The sequence below is a fragment of the Abramis brama genome (assembly GCF_963993115.1).
Source record: "Abramis brama genome assembly, chromosome: 16".
Lineage (NCBI taxonomy): Eukaryota > Metazoa > Chordata > Actinopteri > Cypriniformes > Leuciscidae > Abramis > Abramis brama.
Window position 1 is genome coordinate 24,812,789 of NC_139978.1, and position 27,594 is coordinate 24,840,382.

At 38.8% G+C, this 27,594-nt stretch overlaps 2 protein-coding genes across 7 annotated transcripts; both read right to left on the reverse strand.

The window, feature by feature from the left end:
* Positions 1 to 381: 381 nt before the first annotated feature.
* LOC311098280 (tumor necrosis factor receptor superfamily member 5-like) lies at positions 382 to 19,096 on the reverse strand. Of its 3 annotated transcripts, XM_084138401.1 has the most exons (9): positions 18,619 to 19,096; positions 17,704 to 17,793; positions 12,171 to 12,296; positions 11,918 to 12,076; positions 11,723 to 11,807; positions 11,461 to 11,636; positions 8,286 to 8,302; positions 8,070 to 8,119; positions 7,341 to 7,982 (listed from the first exon to the last, which is right to left on the reverse strand). In XM_084138401.1, exons 1-9 carry the CDS (start codon positions 18,668 to 18,670, stop codon positions 7,946 to 7,948), a joined length of 792 nt encoding a protein of 263 aa, XP_083994527.1. In that variant the 5' UTR covers positions 18,671 to 19,096; the 3' UTR covers positions 7,341 to 7,945. The 3 variants fall into 3 exon arrangements, with proteins under 3 accessions (XP_083994526.1, XP_083994527.1, XP_083994528.1); XM_084138402.1 differs by lacking the exon at positions 12,171 to 12,296; XM_084138400.1 differs by lacking the exons at positions 8,286 to 8,302; positions 11,461 to 11,636; positions 11,723 to 11,807; ... (2 more) ...; positions 17,704 to 17,793; positions 18,619 to 19,096 and having other exon boundaries at positions 382 to 7,982; positions 8,070 to 8,279.
* A 138-nt stretch (positions 19,097 to 19,234) lies between these two features.
* On the reverse strand, positions 19,235 to 27,193 carry LOC311098282 (tumor necrosis factor receptor superfamily member 5-like). Of its 4 annotated transcripts, none has more exons than XM_084138404.1 (11): positions 27,051 to 27,193; positions 25,933 to 26,018; positions 23,849 to 24,331; positions 23,590 to 23,715; positions 23,338 to 23,493; positions 22,767 to 22,854; positions 22,507 to 22,685; positions 21,647 to 21,732; positions 21,179 to 21,216; positions 21,036 to 21,093; positions 19,235 to 20,632 (listed from the first exon to the last, which is right to left on the reverse strand). In XM_084138404.1, the coding sequence occupies exons 3-11, from the start codon at positions 24,033 to 24,035 to the stop codon at positions 20,555 to 20,557; spliced, it is 996 nt and encodes a 331-aa protein (XP_083994530.1). In that variant the 5' UTR covers positions 24,036 to 24,331; positions 25,933 to 26,018; positions 27,051 to 27,193; the 3' UTR covers positions 19,235 to 20,554. The 4 variants fall into 4 exon arrangements, with proteins under 4 accessions (XP_083994530.1, XP_083994531.1, XP_083994533.1 ...); XM_084138405.1 differs by having other exon boundaries at positions 23,849 to 24,413; XM_084138407.1 differs by lacking the exon at positions 25,933 to 26,018 and having other exon boundaries at positions 27,051 to 27,170.
* Positions 27,194 to 27,594: the final 401 nt, after the last annotated feature.

The window sequence follows — 27,594 nt, forward strand, 5'->3', positions numbered from 1 at the left end:
CAATTTTCTCACGCACAGAAAAATCGCGAAGCAAAGAGGACACGGAGACCGACAGACTAGACAGAGCAGGTTAGTTATGATATAAAAAATCTCAGCTCTCAGATTCTGTCAATTAAATACCGTTTTGGCGCTTGTAAATGTTACACGACAGATCCCTAGGGCATGTGAACCGATCATCTCTACTAGCTAATAGTAAAAAAATCACGAACACTGAAAGATACAGTAATGTTAGGCTACAACTTACCAAAATGTATTCCTCATACATAATATCGACCAATCAGTGTTTTTTATCATCGTGAAGAGGTCAATAACACAGCTGGAGAACAATTATGTCAGATTTACCTCAGGAAAGCCATTTAATATACATAATATAGGTCACGTAACGTTAGTTGGCAAGAAAAAAAGAGCAATAGAGATTGTGCTATGTGTACTATATTACAATACTGTATTTATGAACGTTATATACGTTTATCGAACAGCCTTCGATACATTTCTATGTTATAACTTCCCGAAAATCTACACAAACATATAAAACAAACTTCTAACGAAATACTAACAGCATCTTACTTACCAATCCAAAAGAAATGTTGCAAGTTCGAAGTCAAACCTCATTTTTTTCATGTCCATTAGTTGTCTCCAGCGATGAAAAGCAGTGCCAATGTTTACTCTGGTTCTGTTCCTTTTTTATCATATTTTATTTGAATGTAGTAGTGGGCTGTAGGCTACTTTCCACACGATTGACATCAGGTTAAAATGCCCACAAGCCGTGCGAGTTATTCGTGTATTGCATGTTTGGCTGGTGGTTATGTTGCCGGCATACCGCCTCCCATGGCCGAAACTGGTATTACGACACCTGTCGGGCCGTGGCTATTAATGCTAATGCTAATTCAGGTTGATATCTCTGCAGCACTATAACTTGACATTTTTTTAATGACATCATCGCCCTTATTTCTTCTCATTCTTTTGATGCATGTAGCTCATTTTTTGGATATTTTTACCTCAATTTTTACATAAGGCACCTTTAAAATAGCATCTGAATAATGCGCCACTGACTTTAGACTAGGTTTCTCCTGGTCTGTGGCGGAATTGTTTTCTGAAACTGCAAAATAGCACCAGGGCACGTTTGCACCGGAACACGCCTCCTCTTTGCGCTGAACCGCCCCCGGAGCGCAAGTTCATTCCCTAATTTACCGACGTGCGTCTGTGGAGGGAAAAGTCCGCTGTGCGCGGGTGAGAAATAGGAATGATACATGCGTCGGTGTACAAAGTCAATTGCACTGGGTGCAAGACAGGGCCCTGAGGCTTATTGCAAATGAGTCAAGTCAAGTCATCTTCATTTATACAGCGCTTTAACAATGTAGATTGTTCCAAAGCAGCTTTACAGTGATAATAGGAAATTAAAGTAACAGAGATTGTTTTGGCTTTACAGCAGCTCTAGAATAAAGTTATTGTCCAGCTAAAGTTAGTTTTGATTGATTCACTTCCGTCGCAACGATCATTAGTTATTAACTTAAGGGCCGCTAACACAACACCGTTCTAACAGAAAACCGTTAAGTTCTTTCTGCGCAAACTTTAAAAACGTGAACCTGTGAGAACGCTGATGGCGTGCACATGCATATTACGCGTTTAGATTATAGGAATGTTTATAGGAGTGTGAACCTATTTCAATTAATATTTCAAGTTTGCTTACTGATGCATTATCACTCCACTGAGTCAACACTATAATACCTTGCTCTCTTTTGTCCAAGATACTCAGCCCTAGCTTTTGCATCTACGTTTATCCTGGCTCTGAACCGGCTCTGCCTCTCTTTATTAGACAGAGGCATTTGGCAGGACAGAATTGACCTTAAAACACCAGAAGCTATACTAAAGCTTTAATAAAATGTTGATAATTAATAAATTTGATTACATTATTCATGATTTGACCATTAACATTACAAAATTCAATTCAATGATAAAGACCCATGTGACTCATTGAATCATATGAAATCAAGTTGAATGACAGCAAAAATATGGCAAAAAACATACAATTGCCCGTAACGAAAGAAAGTGCTGCCTGCTCCATACTAACAGCTTGAGAGCGAGAGCATGCAGCTTGGAGGAGCGCATCCCCCCCTGGTGGTTGATATATGCTACGGCTGTTGTGTTGTCGCAGCGCACCAGCACATGTTGGCCCTGCAAGCGGGGGCAGAAAGTAATTCAGAGCCTTCCACACCGTGAGGAACTCTAAATAATTTATATGGGCTGAGTGAAGTGTGCTTGGCCACACACCATTCACTGTTCTGCCCTCTTGCGTGGCTCCCCATCCTGTTAAGGATGCGTCTGTCGTTACTACTTTCCGCAGCATAATCGCCCCGAGAGGGGTCCCATGCGCGTAAAACTCCGCGTTCCTCCAGTGGTGCAGCGCTACTGTGCACGTGCGCGTCACTTTGACAGAGCGGCGGAGATCGCGTAAAGGGCTGAGGTGAAGAGATAAAACCCACTTCATGAACGCCCTCATTCTCAGAAGGCCCAAAGGCAGGACATGAATAGCCGCCGGCATAAGACCCTGTAACCTGAGACATGCGTGATAATGTACTCTCGCTCCTTCTCTGAATTGTGTGAGGCAATTCATTAAGGAGAGAACGCGTTCTTGTGACAGACGCGCGCGCATTGTACCCGAATTCAGCTCCAGACCCAGAAATTACTCTCTGCGTGGGAGTGAAATTGCTCTTGCTCACATTCACTCTGAAGCAGAGCGCTGTGATGTGCGCGAGTACACGGGCAGTGTTTTGCATGACGATTTCTCTCAAATCGGCTATAATAAGCCAATCGTCTATGTAAGTCAGGATTTTGAGCCCCGCTATTCTCTCCACACACAGACAAAATGTTCTCGGGCTGAGAGCTAGGCCAAACGGAAGCACTGTGAACTCGTAACATATGCCTTGAAAGGCGAAACGAAGAAACTTCCTGTGTGAAGGATAAATGCTTATGTAGAAAAAAGCATCTTTCAGATCGATCGATGTGAACCAATCGTTCTGTTTTATTGCACGCGAGAGAACGTTGTGGGTTAACATTCTGAAATTGTATTTCCTTAAATGTTTGTTCAACACTCTGAGATCCAGAATAGGACGAAGAGAACCGTCTTTTTTGGGATCAGGAAATAACGGGAGTAAAAGCCCTGATGACACTGATGCGGAGGCACTGCTCGCACCGCCCCTTTCTCGAGGAGAGAAGATATCTCGTCTTTCAGAATGTGCGCGGAGCTCTCTTCTGTGTGAGAAAAGATAACTCCGTTGAAACGTGGAGGTTTTCTGGCAAACTGAAGCCTGTAGCCCTTCATTATGGTGCGCATCACCCAATCTGGGGGTGACACAGACCTGCCAGGCTGTCACGTGTGACATGAGGGAGCCCACACTCACCGGAGAATTGCTTAGGGCTGGCAATACAACCGGATTGTTCATTTGTGATACAATGGCGCCATCTAGTGGACAGCTTAGGGGCGACATGTAGGATTTCTGAGGAACAACAGCACTGGGCAGAGCTTCCACTCTCAGTGTTAGATAATTCTGTTGTTTTTGATTTTTTTGATTTTTGAAACACACACAGGGATATGAACCTTTATTGAATGTGTGAGAGGTTGTTTGTGCAAACTGTGAAGAGACTGTGGTTGAGCACTTTTCAACAGTGTTGGGGCACTTTTTGGCAGTGAATTTCCCCCTAGTTCTGAAACTAGAAGCTGGGAGGGGAAATTTTGTATGGACCACACCTGAACTTGTGACAAGTCCGTGTTGAACTGAGGTTGGGCACCCGAACGAGGGAAAAGGGGCCCTCGAGTTGAGAACTTCCTCTTTTTCTCAAACTTGTGTCCAATGGGCTGGCCGCCCGAAAACCTGGACAGAGAAGCCCCTGGGGCTGAGCATCAGGTATGCCTTTTCCTCTTCCCGTCCGACGGGGTAGAGTTGTTGGGCAGGCATAGTTTAAATGCCTCATCCTCCTTCTTCTTGTCATCGCACCGCTGTTGCAGCAGGGCCGAAAAGAGCCTGGCCTGGTTCCACCGGCGCTCCTGCTATGCGGCGTTTCTCGCTGTCGGGCAGACCAGAGAGATTGAGCCAGAGGGCGCGTTCCCCCACGACGGATAAGGCCATAGAACGTCCGCTGGCTTGGACGGCCTGGCGGGCGTTGCGAAGGACCAGATCGTTGACGGTGACGATCTCCTTCCACAGCGTCGGAGATTGCACGCCTTTCTCCAGATGCGAGCTCATATCCTCCAGCAGCTCCACCTGGTAGGCCGAGAGGAGGGAGGAAACATTAAGAGCCTGAACCGCGAGGGCCGAGGCCTTGTACGAGGCCTGGAAGACAGAAGCTGAGAAGCGGTCCATCTTATTGGGGAGAGCTGGCTTAGGGGGGGCCAGTAATCCTCCCTGCGAGGGGTTAAGGTGTCTGGCAATCGAGGGCTCGATGGTGGGAGGGTCGCCCATACCACACGCTGCCATGTCCTTCACCTCCAGACCCGCTAAGCCGTGCTTAAGATCGAGCGGGTCTCTCCAGTAGTGACGCATGTGCTTAGCGCACGCGGGGAGGACCGGCATGAGCTGCTTCCTAGGACCGGGAGGGGGCCCCAGGAGCTTGCCGTCATACACATCCCTCTCTTGGTCGGCGGCATTCTGGAGGGCCGGCCTTTCGATGCCGAGACGAGCGGCCGCTCGCTCACACACCTCGAGAAGGACTGCGTGCGGTAGTGTAGCCGAGCCGCTAACCGGGGCAGCTTGGGCGGACGGGATGGTTTCCTCGTCGTCCGAGCCATCAAGTATAGCGGGGTCCTCGTCCTCGCCTGAGCCGGGCGGCTCATAGTCGAGCGAGGAAGCACCGGGAAGAAATTCCTCGACTAAACCCTCAGACTGGTCAGCCCAGCTGAGAGAAGGCAAGCTCTGGGAGGCGCCTGGAGCTGCAACGTTTTCACCTACTCCCACATCCGAGTCGTACTGATCATCCGCGCTTTGGGTGGACGCAACCTTAAGTCGGCGTCGGAGAAGCTTCCTAGGCAGGGCGAGGCAATGGCTGCAAACCACGCAAAAGGGATGGATATCCCTCGCGGCGATGAGTGAACCGCAGGCGGCAGGACATGCACGCGACTGCGAATCGGACGGGTTAACAGGACCGGAGGCCATACTAACAGCTTGTTTGTGATCCATGGGAGAGGTGAAACCTAAGACGCAGGCGGGCAGCCTGAGCGAATCTAGGTAGCGAGCGTGGGTGGCTTGCAACCAGAAACCAATCGCAACTGAACGTAACCGACTGACAATCACGCCAGGCGGAGGCTGATCGAAGATGATATATCCTCCTGTTGACTGTAGTGAAGTCAGCGAAACACGTAGAGCAGCGAAGCAAAGAGGTCGCGAGAAGCGAATAACAACTGAGGTAAGATAGCGCGTGCTAGTGGTTTATACACTTGGTAAGGGGCGGGTCCCTTACCGGGCATTGGTCACGCGCTTCTGTCTGTCAGGCCAGACTTGGTGCAATTGGATGCTTCTGCAGAGGTCAGGTGCGGATGCCCTTCCCATAGGTGGATCTCGAAACGAGATGATGAAAGAGAACGCACGTCAGACAACGTTTGCAGTTGAAGTCTGTACTCTCGGCACACAGACTGATTAGGCAAGGCTACGTCTGTAGTGCAAGGCACACCATTTTATTATCTGCTTACCTTGATTGTCATCCAAACTTTCAAACGCGCATCAGTGGGCTCCGACTCCGAACCTATGCTCTGAACTCTCTCTGAACTTCTCACACGCAAGTGACGTATCAGGTTTCAGCGAATCAACGATCAGAGAAAACTGCAGTGAGAACGTTGTAGGCAGATGTTACAGCTGTGTGCCTTAAACTCCTCTGCTGTCATTAATACGCTGTGGTCTAGTCATCAACAGAAAATTAACGGATTGAGAGGGGAGAAACGTGGATTTTGGCATGACATTTCTTGCGTGTGAGCGTGAGATTGATGCTGAAAGCGTGAGTGTTGGCAACCCTGATTATTCATCGGACGGGAATTGCTTGATTCGGACGTTAGGACGGTACTGCTGTGCTAAATGCTGCAAAACTGTCAATGGATTGATGTGAGACTGCCGAGTGTATATATACCTCTTACCATTGATTGCTGAGTGCTCTCCACTTGTGCTCCTCCCGAACTTTGTTAATTAATAAAACCTCATGAAGATGCAAACCCAACTTTTAGAAATACATGAGGCTGAGAGATCTCTCTCTCTCAGCCTCATGGACCAATCTGAAGTACAGAAAAGGCCTCAAACTCCCTGCTGCATTTCATTAAATAGCCAGACCTCTTTCACATGGAAACATGTGCTAACAAAAGAAATTTGCATTCAGAGGTTAAATCTTTTGGGAGTGGGTGACCATTTGTCTAGAGGCCAACCCCTCTTTGGGCCCTATTTTAACGATCTGAAACGCAAGTGTCAAAGCGCAAAACGCAAGTAACTTTGTGGGCGGGTCTTGGCGCTGTTGCTATTTTCCCAGCGGGATAAATGACTCTTGCGCCAGGCACAAATCTAAAATGTGTTGGTCTGAAGTAGCTTCATTATTCATAGGTGTGGTTTGGGCGTATCGTGAAATAAACCAATCAGAGCGACATCTCACATTCCCTTTAAGAGCAGGCGCACTTTGTTCTAAAGCGGATTCCTATTATAACGGCGGATTTGCCAGGCGCGCGCCAGGAGCGGTTCACAGCCAAGGAGAGCAACTCTCTCGTCAGGGACGTTGGGGATGGAGAAACCCACCCAAATTAACTTCGGTTAAAAAGGCGTATGATAATTTGGGTAAATGTGTAAGCTAGATGTATGCTTTTATAATAAATTGTCTATCTATCTATCTATCGTAATAATATATGATTTGCAAAAATGAAAACTGCTGCTTCTGTGTAGATGAGAGAATCAAAGTGTATGCGCGTTGTGCACACGCTACATTGATTATGGCCAAGCATGCGCCCTTAAAATAGCATATGAATAACATGCGCAACGCGCCACTGACTTTAAACTATTTTTTCCTGGTTAGTGGCGCAATTGTTTTCTAAACCTGCAAAATAGCATGAAGGAATGTTTGCGCCGGAACACGCCTCCTTTTTTGCGCTGAACCGCCCAGGGAGCGCAAGTTCATTCCCTAGTTTAGCGACGTGCTTTTGTGGAGGGAAAAGCGCGCTTTGCGCGGGTGCAAAATAGGAATGATACATGCGTCGGTGTACAAAGTCAATTGCGCTGGGTGCAAGATAGGGCCCTTTGTGTGCTAGTTATCCATAAACTCTCAAAAACCTTATTACCTTTTGTTTTACTTATTTGGAAATGGGACATTTGCACCAGTCGCACTGTGACATTTTTAATGATACCAAAATGAAGAATACTCTGTGATAATCATTCACATTAAACTATACATTTCCTTGGGTGATTTACATGTGGTCTCAGCATGTGAGAGGGGGAGTGAGGAAGAGGGGGAGAGATGTGTTCTGAGGTGAGACTTTGTCTCTCAAATGGTGAGTTCAAATGGTAATTTCCAGAGAGGTCTTTTGTCCTCTTAGGGTTTGGGTGCTCCCCAACCAAACCGGCATTTCCTAATTTCTCAATTCTTACAGTCAATAAGTGATGAGTTAGGAGTGAGAACGTGTTGCAACTACAGTTTTTGCACATGAAATGCCCCTCTATCTCCACTCTTATTGGACCATTGCTCTTCATATCGTTTCTCATATTACAGGACATGCCCATGTCGATCACCATCTTTTTGACAACATTTTTGTTGTTGCAGATCATTGTCATTGTGAACAGGTGTTTAGTCTGCTCTCCTAGCTGAAGATGCTCTGGTGAAAACATTAAGAAACACAGTTCTGGAGTCCTGGAGCCTCTCACTTCTCCATCACCATTGTGTTGGACACATAAGTAGAGGAGGATTGCAGGAGGAATAAGATACAGTTTCAAGTATCATCTGTTGGTCTCTCATTGTTTTCCTCCCTGTAAACAAACAATACACAATATAGGCTTTTAGTACATTGCCACCTTCACAACTAGGAAAATAATACGGGGGGGAGTTGGTCTTACAGTGTTTGACCTGTTGTCGCTGGTCCAGGGCTTGTTTCTTCAATGGGAAGCTGTTAAACAAAACCAAAATCCAGTCAAGTCATGACAATGTTTGAAGACTGTTCTTACCTTAACTAAAAACAGAGGAAAGTTTTTTACAAAACTGAACAAAGCCTATTTGGACTAATAAAGATTACAGTTACACTAGTTTGTCACATTAGGAAACCGAAAACTTACCCTATTTCTTTTGTCACCTGGAAAACATTCCAAAAGAAATTACATTTGTAGTTAAAATAAGGATAAAATGCACTTTAAATGTTATTAATGTTACACAGCAATATCATTTGACTTATTACTGTCATTTTATGACATTTTATGTCAATGAAGTGAAGTACTGAGAAAAATCTGAATGTTTTGGATAAAATGGACAGTAAATAGCCTCACATAGTCAGACAATTAACTAACAAATTCTGCTCTATATTGCAGCTTATTCCTCTTAAAGGGATAGTTCACCCAAAAATGAAAATTCTGTCATCATTTACTCTCCCTCAAGTTGTTCCAAACCTGTATGACTTTCTTTCTTCTGCTGAACACAAAATAAGATATTGTGAAGAAAGCCGGTAACCAAACGACTGATGGACCCCATTGACTTCCATAGTAGGAAAAAAAAAATACTATGGATGTCAATGGGGACCAGCAACTGTTTAATTACCAACCTTCTTTAAAATATCTTCTTTTGTGTTTAGCAGAAGAAAGAAAGTCATACAGGTTTGGAACAACTTGAGGGAGAGTAAATGATGACAGAATTTTAATTTTTGGGTGAACCATCCCTTTAAAAAGGAAAAGATTGTGTGACTGACATGTAAAGCAACAACCGCAATCACATAGAATAGCTGTAATAGACCATACTACAATAACTTGCGTCCTGTGACATTTTTAGCGCAATTTTCCAACGGACAAAATTGCGATTGTTAACTCATGATTTCTGTTCTGTCTGTGCGCACCAATCTTGCACTTCTATCTCCTCCTCAACCAGACCACCTAGAGACTTCGGGTTTTCGGCATTATGTTAAGGAAGGTCTAATCTCGGGAACGCACACAAAAAAAAAAAAAACCACCGAAAAAGATTTACTATCTCTTAGTGTTGTGATCCCATGACGTCAGAAAATTGCGCTAAAACACTCACTGAGTTTTTATTACTTGTTTTCTTTTAGTGTTTGCTTGTTTTTTCTGTTTCTCTTTCTCTCCTCTGTCTGTACAGATTGCAGACACCTGCTCCTGATTACCGGGTAACTGCTGCGAATTATCCGACTGGCTCATAGTGGAGTAGCATAAGGATATAAGCAGTCCAGAGAAGGGGACACGATTCGCTTCGCTTGACATTTTTCCTAAACTCACATGGTGTGTAATTTTTGCATTTATCAAACTACCAATGTAGTAAAAATAAGTGTTATGGGTAAAGTTGGATGTCCTCTTTTTCCTTTTAACATTTTCTCTTGTTTTGTGGATAGACATGGGATAATTTTTCTTGTTGGATTTTTCTTTCATTAGGTAAATTCGTTTTCTTCTCATTTTAGTTAGCGGATTATTTTGTTATTTTTGGGGTCCCTTTTCCTAAGGTATCTGTTGTTTATTTTCACTAATTACACTTTATATTTTTTTTCTCTTTTTGTCTGTTAACCCTTTACCTGTCACCCCCCTTTTTGAGAATGGACATTAAAATGCACTATTCAAGCTTAAATGGTTGTAATTCAAGAATGCTTTGGAGAATAGACCTAAGTTTGGTCTTGTTTTAAAGGGAAAAAATTGCAGATTATTGCTGAAGTGAAAGCACTTCAAAATTAAAGTATGAAAAAGTTATGGAAGTTTAAATTTACATTAAATCAAATATAATTGATTTAATATTTTTCTTTTTTATAAAATATATATTTTGCAAAATATGTTTTACAAAAAAATTACTATAAAATCAAAGCCATATATCTAGCCAAGTTGTGTTCCAAATTTGAAGTTGATATCACAAAAAATGAAGTTCCCATGAGATTTTGTTTAGGCGTATTACCAAAAATAGCCACCGGGTGTCATTGAATTCCATTGAATTTAACTGTATGTATTCTACCATAACAAATGAATAAATTTCTGTCCAAATAATACTTGTCACAAAATATGGAACCTTGAGACTAAGACCTTTCTGACAATATGAGTTTAGTCAAGATTAGAAAATATTTTGATCATAAATTATGAAACATAATGATGCCCAAAAGAGGAGGAGCCTGATAAAATCATTTAGAGTGCCGTTTCTATGGTAACACAATGTCCAATTTCAAAACAGTTTGCACAGGATGAATTCTGAGATCGTAAGCTTTCAAATGATACCTAATTTATGATAACTACTAAAATATGTAATATAATAAAAAAAGCGATAAAAAATATAATATTATATTTGAGGATAATATATATATATATATATATATATATATATATATATATATATATATATATATATATATTATACTTTTTAGAAGATAATATTATTTTATAATTTTTTATTGACAAATACTAGATTATATATTTTCTAATGAAATTTTAGCATGAAAACCAACATATCAATTATTTAAAGTGTGTGCATCAACTTTTTGTGACAAAGGTCAGAACTCCTGTTATTATGTAGATTTTTTGAGGTGCAGTAGTCATAAATTCATCTATTTCTGTTCCTACATAATTTATGACAAAAAACAGTCCTAAAATATCTATTTAGGAGTCTTAGAACTTTCCAACAATATATAGTTTGTTATAATTAGGATTAATTAGGATTTAAGTAAAGTAAAGTAAAGTTAGGCGTCCCGTATACGGGACGGTGACAGTTAAGGGGACTTAAAAGACTTTATGACTGTCATTATTGAGAAACAAAATGTGTCTTGTGACTCTGGGTCTGGAGATGGGTACATCAACATTAACTGTTATTGACAGTAAAAAGGTTTTGATGCAATATGCATCAGAAGGTCAGTAAAGAGAGTGTGGGTGGTTCATAGACATGCCACCTGAGGTTGAGACTAGGCAGTTATTTATTGCAACAAAAGATATGTTGTAGAAAGCTGGGATCCAAACAATGACTTTCATAAAAATAAAAATAAATAAAAATATATTTTGTGTTTCACAGAAGAAAGCAAGTCATACAGGTTTGGAAAGACATGATGGTGAGTAAATAATGAAATATTTTTGGGTGATCCCTTTAATTGCTGTGTTTCTCACAAGGTCTTTTTCAAATTAGATTTATTAAATTTACTCTACAGGGTCAGATTGGTACAATTTAAGCGGATCAATAAGCATACAATAGATTTTTACTTTAACATAAAATTGTTTCAAGAGAACTTGGGACACAAATTTAGTAAAAATAAGTTCTGTTTCCACTCACCATTATTGACTCTTTGAACTTCTGAGCATGACCTTCTGTATAGTACTGCTAGAACAGCTGCACATATGACAGGAGGACAGAAAGCTACAAGACAATATCTTTTCCTCTTCGGTACACATTTGACATCTTTTACAGGATTGCCATCTTCAATTTGAATCTCATTTCTGGCTGCACAGCTTAGAAAAATGACAACAATCCTTAATAATAATAATACATAACAGAAATTCAAAGAAGACAAAGCAAAAAATAACACTTCACTTACTCTGTCCATTTGGTGCAGTTCAGCCCAGAAGAAGAATAAAACCCAAAAGAGCAGTTTTCACATTCTGTATCTGCTGTTTTTGTCCCTGTAAGTAGACACAGAGAGTGAACATTTTCATAAATTAAAATGTAGGATGATTTAGACTAAATGATGTGGGGGAAATGAAATTAGTTTTTAAGCATTGAGAAACAATACCTAGTGTTTTTGTTTCTTGTCCTGGTTTGCAAACACGGTGTTTTATAGCATGACGGCACTGTGAATTGGAGTCCTCCTCAATGCAGTAATATCCATCAAGTACATCACAGATGGTGTCTTTTTCTTTAGTACATTTACTCTGAATGTAAAGACCTTGACCTAAAACAGCATAATTAGCAAAACTTTTATATAAGTGCAATAATGCAAAAATTACTAATTTCAAAGGTAAAAGAAACAAAAATGTTATATTTACTTTTAGCACAGTGACGGCATGGAAAGCATTTTTTAAGACCGTTGGGCTCACTTATGAATGTTTCTGAAATGCAGTAACTACATGTGGTACTTGAATCATCAGTGCAGTCTTGGACTACCACTGACCCTACAAACAACAAATAATAACACACAAGAATAAGATGACTAAGAATCAGAGGTGGAAAGAAACAAACTACATTTACTCGCGTTATTGAGTAATATTTGTGTGTGTGTGTGTGTACTTCTACTTCTTTAAGGAGTTTTTCAAATCTGTAATTTTACTTTTACTTAATAAAGATGCCGTCGGCAAGATTTTTTTGATTATATTCACTGAAACCGACACTATGCTCAGACAGAACAACCTAAATCAGCCAGTTTTAGAAAAAAAACGCGCTTCTACCTCCACCTGGAGCCTGTTATGTGTTTTGCAAAAATCCACTGCTCCCGGTCCCTCTGGTCCAATCAGTGCAGGGCTATGTGAGATCTATACTGTCTATGGTGAGATCTGACTGTCAATCACAGTTTGTGCACACGCCACAGATTCTTCCTCTCCCCCGCGCACGTTACAATATCACATGCACATGCCTGAAGTTCGCAGTGTGTTGGATTGTACGAAGCGCGATGGCGGAGAGAAAATCTACTAACAAGCTTCCAATTCCTCGGTCAACAACCAGAGCTAGGAGGTCCAAAACATCCAAGGAAAAGAAAATGATGCTTTGATGCTGAAGAGACGTTGCGTTCACAGAAGATCTGGTGCACACGCACTGACGAGCACAAACTCAAGGGGAGGGTGATCGGTGGTAGTGGGGGAGAGGCATGAGAGTTGTAAACATTAATTTTTTTTTGGCTAAGTCGACCCAATCTGCCAGACTTGCCGACTGCAACTTTAAGTACGTTTTGTTTGAAGTATTGTACTTCACTACATTTTAAATCATATCGGTTACTGAGTAAATAATAATAATAATTTAAAAAAATAGCCTAATATAAAGGGGAAAATATCAGTAGCACCTCACTGCAGTAGCCTACACGAAATCCAGGGGCCGGAGTTGGATCTCTGCATTTTGATTGGTCGACAGATTTCCAACACGTCATACTTTTACTCATGTTGTTGCTCTATCTATTCCACATTGAGAGGCAACTAGAATTAGTTATTCTTTTGATGGAAAAACAATCTTGCTGAAAACTAATTTTATTTAATAACGTTTTAAATATTTACAAACACTGCAGTTTGTACATTGTGTGAATGTACACCTTTAAATTACATATAGTGGTGGGCAATAGTAAAGTATTTTATAAGATTTTTTTCATTTGGAGAAATGTTTGATTGTACTCCAAAACATAAACAAAAAAAATTATTTAAAAAATCTTACATTTCACCTTCCCTGAAAAGCCTGTAGTTCCTTGTTACATGTAAGAAGAAATATCTCTTAAAAAGAAGTGTATTCTTTGATTGGCTGATCCTTTACCCCTCTCAATTGTCCACATGCACTTTCACTTCAAATACTTACAGATGGTTCGGAGTAAAATCAACCTAGGGTTCTTTGCACCATGACCTCGAGCAAAACACCAGGAGTTTATTTAAACAACACTTGCCTGACGGCTCATGCTACTGCTAACCCGCACGTCGACGTCACTTCAGGGGTTTGGGAAAAGCATGTAAAAGTCCTGGCAGAAAGCGATGCATAAGGATGTAGTGTAACGACGCCCAGTTCCAGGAATGCACTAATATTTTGTTAGTAATACCAGTTTGCAACAATTATTAGTTAACACTAAGTTGTTAACACTTCGGAAAAAATAATAATTTGTCGTTTTAATTCATCATTGAAAGCAAAACACTCCATGGCAACAACTAATAATGCATACCTGGAGTGCAGTGTTTGTATATGTCTCCACATTGCCTACAAGTTTCCAGTCTGTACATTTTATAGTAGGCTAGCTGTTTATCTGGTTAGCGCTATTAAACGTTAAACATGTCTTGGCGTTATCAAAAAGTATGGACACTGTCAAAACTTAAACATATATTTAACTGTGATCATTACTTACAGGCGCACACTAAATTATGAATCTATCTCGACTATATTATTATTCAAATGTAGACTTACATTGATAAGAGCAAACGTTGGTTCACCAATATGCTGGTTCATCTGATGGGGGCAAAGTATATATAGTGGGAGGAGCTGGATCTGGATCCAACCCAGCCCCCTGGATCTCGTGTTCTGCACTGCAGTGTGGACCATCTCGAAAATTTCGCGCTCCGGAAAAAAAAGTGATGTAGACCCTTTCTTATTCTGTCTATGTGTAGACCCAACTGAAGGTGAAACGCCGTTGAATTCTTATGAAGCGAACCATGGTCAGTATGAGAATACTTTGGATGTAGAAAAAACGCGTGGTTGTCCTCGAGGATAGATATATCCAATTTTCAAAAAATGTGGACGCAATGTGGCTGCAAAAGGAGGAAACATAGAACACCATCCCTCCGTGCAGATAAAGTATGTCCCGTTTATAACTTAAGGCAGAATGTGGGAATCCTGGAATCCAGTCATGCAAATGGAATTAACATAACGCAGATGTCACATAAAACACGCAAACTGATGTATGGATAATTAAATTGAAAGTAGAGCTGGGGCCTCATTTATAAACGTGGGAAGTGGCGTACGCACATTTTCAGCCCCGTTTTGTGCGTACGCCACTTCCGACGCATAAGTTGTGATTTATAAAAACAAACTTGACGGGAATATATGCGCACCTGCACGCAAACTCTGACCCATGCGTACAAACGTTTTGGAGATGGAGCAGTTTGGCGACACCGATGGTGAGCTGGAGTTAAGTGTCTTTTTGGTCACTTTTAGACAGAAAATCTAAAGAAAATTAAACATATACAGAAAGATAATACAAATATAATTTCACTCACCAAGCCTGTCACTTGAAGCAAATATCCATCCCTTCTTAAATGTCCGCGCCAGCGAGCGCGTTGGGCCGTTTAGTGAAACTGACGCAAATAACAGTTTAAATAAATAAAATAATGATTTAAACTATGTTTTACTTCTGATAAACATTTAGATTAAATATGACATTCAAATTATGGAGTTAAACACTTAAACATCAATCATTACTGAGAAGCTACAACATTTTTTATATTCAAATTCAATCAATTGTTATGGATGCGATGTTTTTGAACACTTTTCCTGTGGCGTGCTGTGTTTTAATGTTTTAACCACAGAGATAATTGCTTATCATGATAATACCAGATTGTCTAGAGAAAATTGTTTCGTGCAAATAATGCCCAAGGCATATCTGACTGTTTCCATTAAAAATATAAATCAATTAAAAATACAATTCGGCCAGTGGAAAAGATTGAGAAAAACTTTCTCTGAAATGTATTTTACACTATTTGATTTATGTATTCAAAAACAAGGCAAGGATAGGCAACTACTTGATTTTTATTAATGTAATGTGTCTTGTACCGTTAAACGTTATCACGTGGATGAATAATCATATGCAAATGATATGCAAATGAGGATCTGCATAGTAAAACTAGGCGTTGTCAGCTCCATATATGGTTATTTCGGGGTGGAGACGCATGTGCGCACAATCTTCCGCTGACTGGGATTTATAAAGTGAATTCTGCGCAGGTTCTGGCGTACGAACGGTTTTATAAGTCTGAATATTTTTTTGCGTACGCCATTTTTGGCTTTCGGGCGCACGTACATTTTTAGTAAGGTTCCTACCCACAGTTTTATAAATGAGACCCCTGGTCTGTGAATATTAAAGCGCAAAAAGACTGCTATGTAAATATATAATCTGCTTGTTCTGCGTATCTCTGTGTGAATGCTACTGTCTATGTGTGAATGAGCTGCGCTGCTTCGTCTACTACAAACTCAAGTACACATGACGCTCATGGTGTTTTCAGCGTCTCACAAACAATATAAGGACATGAATACATTCAGCATTTAGAGAGCTGCTCTGAGAGAACGCCTAATGAGCATTTTCATCATTTTATTTGAGAAAAACCATTGTCAAATACACTCTGAAACAGGTCTTCACTACAACCCGCCAAAATAAAAGTTTGGTTTAACTAGGAGAAATTATGACAGAAATATTGTAGGCATAATATAGAACGTACTTCTCAAAATAATAGCATTAATAATATCAATACAATTTATTTAAACATTATTTAAAGAATATATTTTTTGTCTATATTTTAATTTAGGAAATCTGTATTGCAGAACTTTCCCAAAAAATAAAAGGATAAAAGTTTACATTTACATTTGATTACCACCGTTTTTGACAATATATTTGTACTAAATCATAAAAGAAAATCTAAATAAAATACATTTCATAGGACTCTATTATTCTTAAAAAATGAAATAAACTATTAATAATTTAATATTTTATAATTGTATTAAATATTAATAAACAAAACAAACAAGTTTGTTAATAAACAAATTATTAAACAAAACAAACAAAAAAAGTTTGTTATATTAGAAGTATTTGTTAAACCAAAAAAGAAGGCCTCAGAATGCCTTTATTAACCCCCGCAGAGCCGTGTGGAGCACTTTTATGATGGATAGAGGCACTTTTATGATAGATAAATACACTTTTATGATGGATAGATGCACTTTTATGGACTTCAAAACAGAAATGACCATTCACTGCCATTATAAAGCTTGGAAGAGCCAGGACATTTTTTAATATAACTCTGATTGTATTTGTCTGAAAGAAGAATGTCATATACACCTAGGATGGCTTGAGGGTAAATAAATCATGGGCTAATTTTCATTTTTGGGTGAATTATCCCTTTAATGCAGTAAACCGTGATATTTTCTGAGATATTATCATACTGTGAAAATCTCATACCGTTACAACCCTACATGGGAGAATCCCCCACTGTTAAAAAAGTAACTATTTTTTTATAAAGTAACGAGTAAAATTTAAGTGAGATACTTTTTACTTGAGTAGATTTTTAGACTGGTAATTTTACTTGTACTCAAGTAAAATTTTATTAAAGTAGTAGTAATTTTACTTGAGTAGAATATTTTAGTTCTCTTCCCACCTCTACTAAGAATTAATTCAAGGATCTTCTGGACAAAAAAAAAACACTTGTATGGACCCCTCCTATAGGCCCAGTGAGTAACTATCCCAAAGTGCCTGTCCTTATCACATATATACATGTAAGTTCTCTACAGTTGTGCAGATAGAATACTGTAGGTGGAAATGAGGTGGTATAGGTTATGAGACAGTCCATCACACAATAGCAGTAGGTATCTGGAAAGAGTGTAGACAAAGGTAATTCTGCAAAAATGTTAGATATGTATTTTGTTTTATTTTAACTATGAGTGCATCCATGTAGGCTACTTGTGCTGGGATAAAGAAATTAGTATACGTGTGGAATTTAATAATTGATTTGGCAGTATTTTGTATAATGTAGGATCACAAAACAAAAAGAAAACCTTACTATAGTGTTTCTCACTGTGTGTTTGTGCTTTGCATTATTAACAGTTCTCATATTTAGAAGTAATGGTATGTTAACTTACCTGCACTACACATTGGACAACATTCTCCATTATCAGATTTATATTCATTTGGACCACAAGGATTTCCAAGTGTGAGAAAAATACAAAAACCTGCAAAGACAAAATAAGTTGAACACCGTTGAATCATCTAACACTTCATAGAATATTTTCTAAACCGTTTATTAAAGAATATTCAAAGAAAACAAAATGTAATATTTTTTGTGATTTTTATTTATGAAAAATATTCAATAACTTAACTGCAATATACTGCATCGTTGCCAAATTCAGTTCACACTTCACCGCTAGTTATACAATTTATACAAAAGGAAATTTATCCAGACAAAGTGTTGTAGAATAACCAGCAGGACAGCAGTGATGTGTGAACTGAATATGGCAACAATACAGTGTATTACAGTGAAGTTATTGAATATTTTTCAATCATACAAAAAAACATTTATATAAACAAAGTGATGTAGAATAACCATCAGGAGACCAGTGATATGTGAACTGAATTCATTGACACTACAGTGCGAAACATTGAAGTTATTGACTGATTTTGTAGTAGCCTAACGCTTTTCGGGGTTTGCACTTTGCAGACGGTCCCTTCGGATCTGTCTCTCTGCCGCCTGCGCATACAGATCAATGTATTTTGTCCACTGCGAAGGAAAGCTCATTTTGAGGAAAAGCTTTGTAGCTGCTTGTCTACGTTACTACGATTTAAAATACGTGTTATTTGTGTGTTAACAACGTTTAACTCACGAGTTATTGACCCGGGGAGTTCAACTCTGTGAATTTATTGCCAACTTTACTCAACTGTGATAGTTTCAGATACCCTGGGCTCTCGCCATGTTTTGTCGTTATTATTGTTAAACGTTTACATTATGATCAGTTGATTGTCTGACAACCTTGACAACTGAGGTCATCGCCCGCCCTTACCAGATATTGAAATAAGAAGACTCGTCACTTTAATGTTCACTCCATCCACCATTTTGTCTTTTCCTTATGACAAGACGACATGTTCTTGCTGCCTGGCTGTCAAACCGAAACTAGAGCGCGTCTTCAATATCCGACTGAAACCCCATTAATATGTAATCTTTACATAAAAAGACACAAATATCGTATGTGATCAACAACAAAAAAAGCGCCATACAACATAATAAGCGGAAATACAGATCAGGGACAGGGGGTGGAGCTTAGATCGGCCGCTGTCATGTGGGAATTCTTCTAAACCAATAATATTCGTTGACGATTTTTAAAATCTTTTTATTTTTTTATATTTGTCAATCACTTCCGGTTTCGCATTTACGCCAGTGCACATTCACACGTTTGCCCAGTGATAGGCTACAATTTATCTCCATAAATACTATTTTCTCAATTCTGCTATATTTTCACTTACTTGCATCAATTGCTCGATCAATATTATCATCACATATTTTACATTTACATTTTTAACTGTAGGTACCACAAACAATTTAATATAGCTAGGTTTGTGTATATTTTACACATAGTAAAATACTGTATGTTCTGCTTATAAACACCAGACAGATAATGATTCATGAAACTGATGGTCTTTACTGTTTATACACAAAATAAATACAGTAATAGAAAGTGTAGAAACGCACAGGTGAAATACACAGAAAATTATATGCATTTAAAAATTTGGTTGGGTTGAAGTCATCCCTCCGGATCTTCTGCATCCACTCAGCCCGTACCGCAGCGGTAACGGGGAATGCATGAAAGCTGACTACTTTGTTGTAATGTGACGAAACGGTACCCTGGTAATCCAGAGTTCTCGCGAGAGCACAAGTTGAATTTGCTCAGCGAGTTACTCTGGTGTCAAATAATGATGCTCATTAAATATGCCCCTCGATCTGAGCTGCACCAATCACATCGGGTTATCTGGCCTCTCTTGAATCCTAAAAACACTCATTGTGAAAAATTATCTCTGGCAATGGAACTCGGTCGCTGTTGTCTCTTGCTCTTGCTGTCAGATCACCGGAGGATTTCACCGGAAGTACTGGCCCACACACTCAAGGTCGATTCAGGGGGGCAGGGTTTCATATTATTTTGAAGTTTCCCTGGGCGCTGCCATTGGCTAGCGGACCATCACCTGCTGTTAGCATCCCATTGACTCCCATTCATTTTGGCGTCACTTTGACAGCGAATAACTTTACATCTGAGGCGTTTAAAGACTCTGTTTGTCCATTATTTATTTCTAAAGAAACACGAAAATGTATAAAAGGCTCCATTACCTTGTATCTTACGTTATGGCCCCGTATATGCAGTTTTTGTAAAAAATAGGCTAACGATTGCATCATAACCACGCGACTCTCTGTCGCACAGTAGAGAGATTACCGTATAGACAGGAGGAGAAGCTTGCGCGCAATCGGGGGAACGTGGAGGCAAAATGACAAAATAATTAATCAGAATACTTAGCAAAAGTTACTCCTGCTCCTAGCTCATGGACACCTCCTACTCACACTCTCCGTTTCTGCAAGATTCAGAAGGGAATGATTCAGATTTCTCTTGGCACAGCTACTAGAAGAGAGATGGGTTGCTCACGTTACATCTACGTCGTCAAGCTCAGTTTGAGTCTGCGCAGTATGCTCGACCATCAGGAAGTAAGAGCTTCTAACTGACTTCACTTGTCTCCGTTGAATCCAATAGGATCGCTGTGTCCGGTTTATATACTGTCTATGGGTCGAACGTCAACGGTCGCCATATTGTGCACGGAGCGAATTGCATAGCTCTTTCCCGCTATAGATGTGTTTTGTATGTTTTTCGAGGCATTCACGCTGAAAACAAATGCTGCCGCTTAGTCTATTTGCCGCTCAGTGGGATGTAACCGCAGTCTCTCTGGCCGATGGTGACATCACTCGCATACCCTCCATTTCGCTTCCGATTCCATCCCATAATCCTTTGGATGGTAAAAGAAGGTAGAGATCTTTGACTGTATTCCAAGGAGAGAAAATAGTAAATGGTGATCAGCATAGTTATGTTGTCCTTTTTTCTCCTCTTCCTTCACACAACACATTCTAGGTGCCAAGACCATTGTATCAGAAAATGCAAAAAGTAGAGGGTTTTTTTGTAGATTGTCATAATCATCTATCCATTTGTGTTTAGTTAAGTAGTTACATATCTTTATCTATTTTAAGATATAAAGAAACTTTCATATTTTATTGTATAACATTTTTTGTTTAGTTTGTCTGATCATATTGTAGACAAGCCTTTACCGAAGTAGGCTACTCAAGCCAACATGGTGGTCACATTCAATAAGGCAAAATCTGGTTATTTTATTGACTTTAGTGGCTTTATTAATTTGATTTTAATTAGCAAATAAACATCTTTGATACCTGCTGTGAAGTTTGTTCTGAATGTGATTTGGATGAAGGTTCTGGATCTATTATATCACTGAAAATGAAGAACAACAAACCAATTTTATTTGAGTAGGCCTACTGTAATATCCAGCTCCTAATGATCCTTCAATGGCTCTTACCAACTGGTTATAAGAGGAGTCTCTGAGTCTGGTGAGGTCTGAAGTGGAAAAAAGTGAAGATAATTATTAAAATACTCAATATCCACATTTGAAACGTAGCCCAATATCAGAATATTGTAGTGTTTTTAATATAAAAGACATTTGCATGATTTTCCCAAATTTCTGTATTTTGCTTTCTGTACTCCTATTTTAAAGTGTAATTTCTGCTGCTGTGCCCTGTGATGTGGGTTTACAGTTTGCAAAGTTTGCATTACAATGTGTTTATAAAACAATCTGTGCTGTAACTGGCATACTGAAATGCATTGAACACTAAATAAATGCAAAAGGTACAGTGAACTCTTATCTATAAGATCATGTAAAATTTGATTCCCCATGATATGACCCCTTTAATGCACTGAATTGTAGCTTTGTTAAATATTGATATAACAAATAAACTATGATCATACACACAGCTTAATTTTTACTTACTGGTTCACAGGCACCTTCCGGTACTGGTCTCTCTTCCGCCACAGCGGGATTACTCTCTGGTATTGGTATTGAGCAACAATTTGGATCTAAATAAAAAAAAAAGTACATTAACACTTGTACAACAAGTATATATATACACACATATATATAAAAGAGTCAAAAATGGCTAAACACTAAGCTTTTAATTGTCTTAACCTATTGGTCAGGAAATTAGCAACATTTAAGCAAATGCACTATTTAAAAAGCCAATGCTTTCTCAGAAAAACACCAAAGGCAGGATTAATTTTGGGGCAAATTATAAGAGTTTGTTGAAGTGATGAATCACAATGCTCCACGATGCCCCATGCTCAAGAGCGGTGACTTTGAAAATCTGGTGAGAAATAATAAATGCATCTCCACCACAGAGAAGCATGGAGGAAGAGATGTCATTGTGTGGGGAGTATTTTTAGCTGCTGGTATTGGTGAGCTACTTCACTTTGAAGTCATTTAATGCTTCGGAGTACAGGAGAATATTTCAGGATGGCTTGCTTCCCACAAATGAAAAGTTGTTATCTAAAGAGGAATGATCAGATGTTACTTTTCAACACGACAATGTTCCTTCCCAAATTGCAAAGACAACCAATAAGTGGCTTGAGAACAAGTCCATCAGGATCATGTTTTGACCTGGTTAAAGTCCAGATTTGAACACTATAGTGAATATTTGAACTATATACTAATGAACTGTTTGAAGCCATCAACATTGAGTGGAACAACACTGACTCCTCTTCCTGTAAAAAGCTGTCTGCAAGCTGGGGTGCTATTTCATGTTAAGGCTTGATCCTTTTTTCCCCAGGAGTGTGTATATATAATCACTGTCTTACCTGTGTCAGGGGGTTGTCTTTTCTGTTTTAATTTGCAATATGCAACAGCAGTCACCAAAACACCAATAATGACTACAGCAATGACTCCAACGATGATAAGAACTGTAACTGACTTCCCACATTCCACATCAGATGACATTGTTCCTGGTTTTATTTCTTTAAGGCCTTCACTCTCACATCTGTAAATGTGAGCAATGTTAGAAGATCTGGTCATCCTGTAATACATTTTTAACAATTGTGAATCTCTATTAATCACTCACATTGAATGTGGTTGACAGGTAGTAAAAGAGCCGTTAGAGTAAGTGCCCTCCGTGCAGTTGACACATTCAGTATCAGTAAATGCTGTTCCTGTAAGCATAATAAAATAATGAATGACTTTCTAAAAGTCTAGCATTACAAACTACTAATCATTCTTGTATCCAATTATTATTTTTTTTTAAAAAGTTATCATGAAATCAAAATTGACCCTATTTACTTTGTTAGCGCACATTACTAGTCTTGTGGTGAACAATTAATCTGTACAAGTTAATACACAGAAAAACTGTGTTTGTCATGGTAATCTTTAATCAAAATCTGAATATTTGCTTCTGCTCTGGAATGGCGTTTCATTTGAAAATCCTTAAAGCTCCAATCATCAGTCTGCTATGAGCGAGGGATGGAGAGGAGGTGTGCTAAAATAAAACACTGGCCTCTATTCAATATTTTGTTTCACCTGAAAATACGTCACAACAGTCGGTTGCAACTTCAGGTTAATGGAGACTTTAAAGCTAGTTGTCCTCCCACTCTATTGCCATTGTTCCTCTATATGTACAAAAGAAAAAAGAAAAACACCTGCTCGTCTGATATATTGTCCAGGGTGACATTCAGAGTGTTTCACAGCCAATCTACAGCTGCCTTTATTTTGCTCAATGCAGTAGAATCCCACCAGCGGCTCACAGACAGTGTCTGCAGAGCGTGTGCAGCTTCTCTTTATTCCTAGTCCTAGTTCTGTGAAAAACATAAAACATTTTCTTAAATAAATAAATGTAATATGCTAGAACACATTTCTGTATTTAAAGTCTTTATTTTGCAGTACACACTCACCTGCATCACAGACAGAGCAGGGAAAGCATTTATCTAACCCATTGGGTTTATCAATGTAAGTTAATGCAGAACATGGAACGCAAGTTGTACTTGTATCTACAGTGCAGTGCCAAAGAACATGGTTTCCTACAAATGTAAAAAAGAAAAAATATTTTTTGAGGAGACTTTATTTACTTTATTAAATTGTAAAAATTATTACAATGAAAGACATAGGTTCCCTGGGTCACACTGAATTTCTGCTAAACAGTGTATACTGTACCTGGCGCACACATGGGGCAGCATTCTCCATTTATCTCATATTCAGCACGAGCACATGTGCTGAGACACAATTTGAAATTCAAAGTAGCAGCAATAAATAAAACTATCCCAAAATTGATCATGTTTACATAAGGTGCAAGAGAGGTTGATTTGAAAGCAGAGGCAAACGTTTCATCTCCAGACTTCATAAACTCTATTATGGTTTTTTCAACACATTAGATAAAGTACTGCATTGTTATATATGGATCCAAGCGAGACACATTGGTTTTCTCTGCACCGAGTGATGCCGTCAAGCTCTTTTGGTTTAAACTTGAGAGCAGGAAGTCCAGACATAAGTCATAAAAGCAAACCACAGTAAAATCATCTGTATGCTGGTTGAGGTTCAGTTCATCAACATGGATGGTTGAGGTGATTAATATGAAGCCCTTTAGATTCCTCATCAGTTGTTTATATCTTCAAGTTCGTTGGTAGAGCATTTGGATTCCTGGAGACCAAGATTAAATTTCTTTCAATGTCAGATCACAAATTGCGTGTCTCCACGTTAGTTAGTTAGCAGTTAGTTAGAGCTGAAATTACAAAATGACAAGTGTTTTAAAGATGCACAAAGTGTACATGTTTACATTTGGTTCTTAATCATTTTCCTACACAATTGATATGATGACTATAAACCCAGATTTATTTTACATTTATGCATTTGGCAGATGCTTTAATCCTAATTGTCCTACATTGGTATACACAAAGATATAAATTGTTATCATTTCATGGGTAATGCACCCATGACAGGGTACCATGCCCTACTGTTTGAGCTATAGGAACAGTGTTTCCATATATAAAACACCATATATAGCCTACATAAGATTTGAAGCTTCATTCCAAGACAAAAATAACAACAGGGGGGTATTTCAGAAAGCAAGGTTAACTAAGCATCACATATACCCTGAACTTCTGGACTTCTCTGAACTTCCCAGACCATGCTTACTTGGGGTATGCCAGTTCCAAAAACATGACCAGTAGTAAGTTCAGTCAACCTACTGTTATACTTGGTTCTCCGTGCTTTGTTTAATTTCCTGTTTCCTGTCGTGTATGCCACATTTTGTAGTCTTCTTGTTAGATTAGTTCCCTGATTCTACCCAGGTGTGTCTTCTTGTCTAGTCTATTACCCTGGCTGCATCCAAAATCGCATACTTCACTATATAGTAGGTGAAAAACTACAATTGTAGCATGTCTGAATTCACAGTATCATAAAAGAGTAGACAAAAAGTTCCCGGATGATCTACTACTTCCGGTGAGATTCTGAAGTGTGTATAAGATGGACACTTTACTATCCCATGAGGCCACGGGAGAGGATTTATGAATGACAGTGGAGCAATGCAACTGACGTAGGTCATGTGATAAGGACAGAATGGCAAATACGTCCAGATTACATAGTACACACATTCAAATTATATAGAACTAACTTTTTAGGATTCGGGAAGTAATTACTTCTTCAAAATATGTACCTACTACAGACAAGCCCTATGTGATCAACCCCAGTGTTTCCTGTGTTCATGTTCAGTTCTTGTTCACAGAAAAACATTCTCAACAAAGCACTGAATCCAGGAGTCCTCATGGAAGCTGACTCTATAGCCTAAAAGTGTGCCATGCTTCTTTTGTTTAATGGTGATTTACATTCTTATTGCATGAATCGCCATATTTTAATTACTTTAAGTAAACAAGAATTACATGATAGAATTTGATAAGTATATTAATTTAAAAAAGAAAGATTGATTGAACTAAAAAAAAAAACAGGATGTGCTTGCAAAGATATGCCTGCACGTATTTTTTGTTTAGCCATTTTACTTCCACATTTGTTGTGAGATGTAGGCCTATCACATATGTATTTTATTATAGAAATTATATAGAAAATGTCATGATTTCATTCAAAACATTTTGAATGCACATCTATGATGGATCAGAGTATGGATACTCTGAAGTACACTAAGTCTAGAACATAACCAATGTTCAGAGAGTAAGTTGATATGGCTACTTTACATATAGCCTGAAAGTTACCTCTGAAAGCAAGAGAAAGAAAATGTAGCTGCATACCTTTCAATCAACTTCCATAGCCAATTAAAGGTAGGCCTATTACTTGGTGCACCTTTATCAGCTGTTGTTTTTCCACTTGAATTTCACTTGAATAAAAATAATAATTATTATTATCTGATCAGAGCAATGAGCATTAATGTTTGATCAGTGCAGATTTCAACTATGAAGACTGAAAGGGTGTTTCACAGTCGCCACAGAATTAGCCAAACTTGCCCGACTGACTTATGTACTTGGTAGCCTAATAAAGCGCAAAACATGTCAGTGAAAAGCAGTTAAGTAAATTTGGCAATATATTCACAGATTCGAAATATACCCGGATCAATAACTTGTGAGCAAAAAAACACCTCTTTTCAATCGTAGTAACGTAGACAAGCAGCTACAGCCTAATTTTGTATGGTAATACACTGCAACCCAATGCAATGTATTACAGTTATTGAATATTGTTCATAATAGAAAATCATAAAAATTATGCAAAAACACATTTTCCCAAAATAAGTAGTGTAGTATAACCAGCAAGACAGCAGTGATGTGTGAACTGAATTTGGTGACAGTGCAGTAACATTTAAGTTATTAACTGTAGAAACGCTTCTCGGGGTTTTGCACTTTGCAGACGGTCCCTTCGGAGTCTTTTGTCCACTACGAAGGAAAGCTCGTTTTGAGAAAAAATAGATTGTAGCTGCTTGTCTACGTTACTACGATTGAAAAGATGTGTTATTTGTAGTAACAACGTTTGGCTCACGAGTTATTGATCCAGGAAGTTCGAACACTTAACTGTGAAAAGCTTTCACTTTCACATTGGATTAGCCTACGTTGTTTTTATTGTTACGCCTAGGCTACTCTTGTTTTATGTAGCCTAACAAATTTTATTATCATACTTTATGTAGTGTAGCCTATATACATTTCATTGTACTTTTATATTCTTCTTATAAAGCATCGTGATATATAGGCTATATATTTAATTATAGCCAATAAGAGATAGGCCTAGATGAGAATAATAAGTTTTGCTGCGCAGAACCTGTTATGTCTATCACGATATCACACAAAATATTTAATGTATGAAACCACAGTCACGACTACGAAAACCTACTAACTCGAATGTACAAAACAAAAGTTCTTACCACTAAAGTTAATTCGGAGAGGAAATCTTTTGAGGAATAATCCTTCCTGACCTCCGACATTTTTGGACTGCAACAAGCCTAGCCTACTTCCGTTTGCTCCCAATAGAATTCCAGCTTAGCCGACAGAGGTAGCCAGAGCATTCTGCAAAGCGCCACCAATAACTGCTTATTTACATTACGATGCTGCCAGTGGGGTTGAGAAGTTTAATGAATCAGAAATCACGAAATACAAAAGTACACAAATTCCCATTGCACCTACTGTAAGTGATCACTCATAGGCTACTGTCTCTTAAAAACGATACAGTTTCCCTATAGCAATGAATACATTTAAGTAACAATCAATACAGATAGGCTACATAATTGCGAAAAAGTTAGCCCTTCTGAATATAGTGTTTCTGTTAACAAGTGCTTGAAAGTGATTGAGGCAGATAGTTTTGTAATATGCTTAATGTTAGCACATCATGCTCTGTTTCTTTTTAAAGACTTTTATGAGTAAGCCTTCATAAGTAACTGATTAATGGCAGATCTCAATTTAACATCACAA

Coding starts and splice junctions, on each gene's coding strand:
- LOC311098282 (XM_084138404.1), bottom strand. CDS start 24,035: ATGAAGTCTGGAGATGAAACGTTTGCCTCTGCTTTCAAATCAACCTCT. Junction 23,494..23,589: donor CTGCTCTGTCTGTGATGCAG/GTGAGTGTGTAC, acceptor TGTTTTTCACAG/AACTAGGACTAGGAATAAAG. Junction 21,217..21,646: donor CGGAAGGTGCCTGTGAACCA/GTAAGTAAAAAT, acceptor TTTCCACTTCAG/ACCTCACCAGACTCAGAGAC.
- LOC311098280 (XM_084138400.1), bottom strand. CDS start 5,174: ATGGATCACAAACAAGCTGTTAGTATGGCCTCCGGTCCTGTTAACCCG.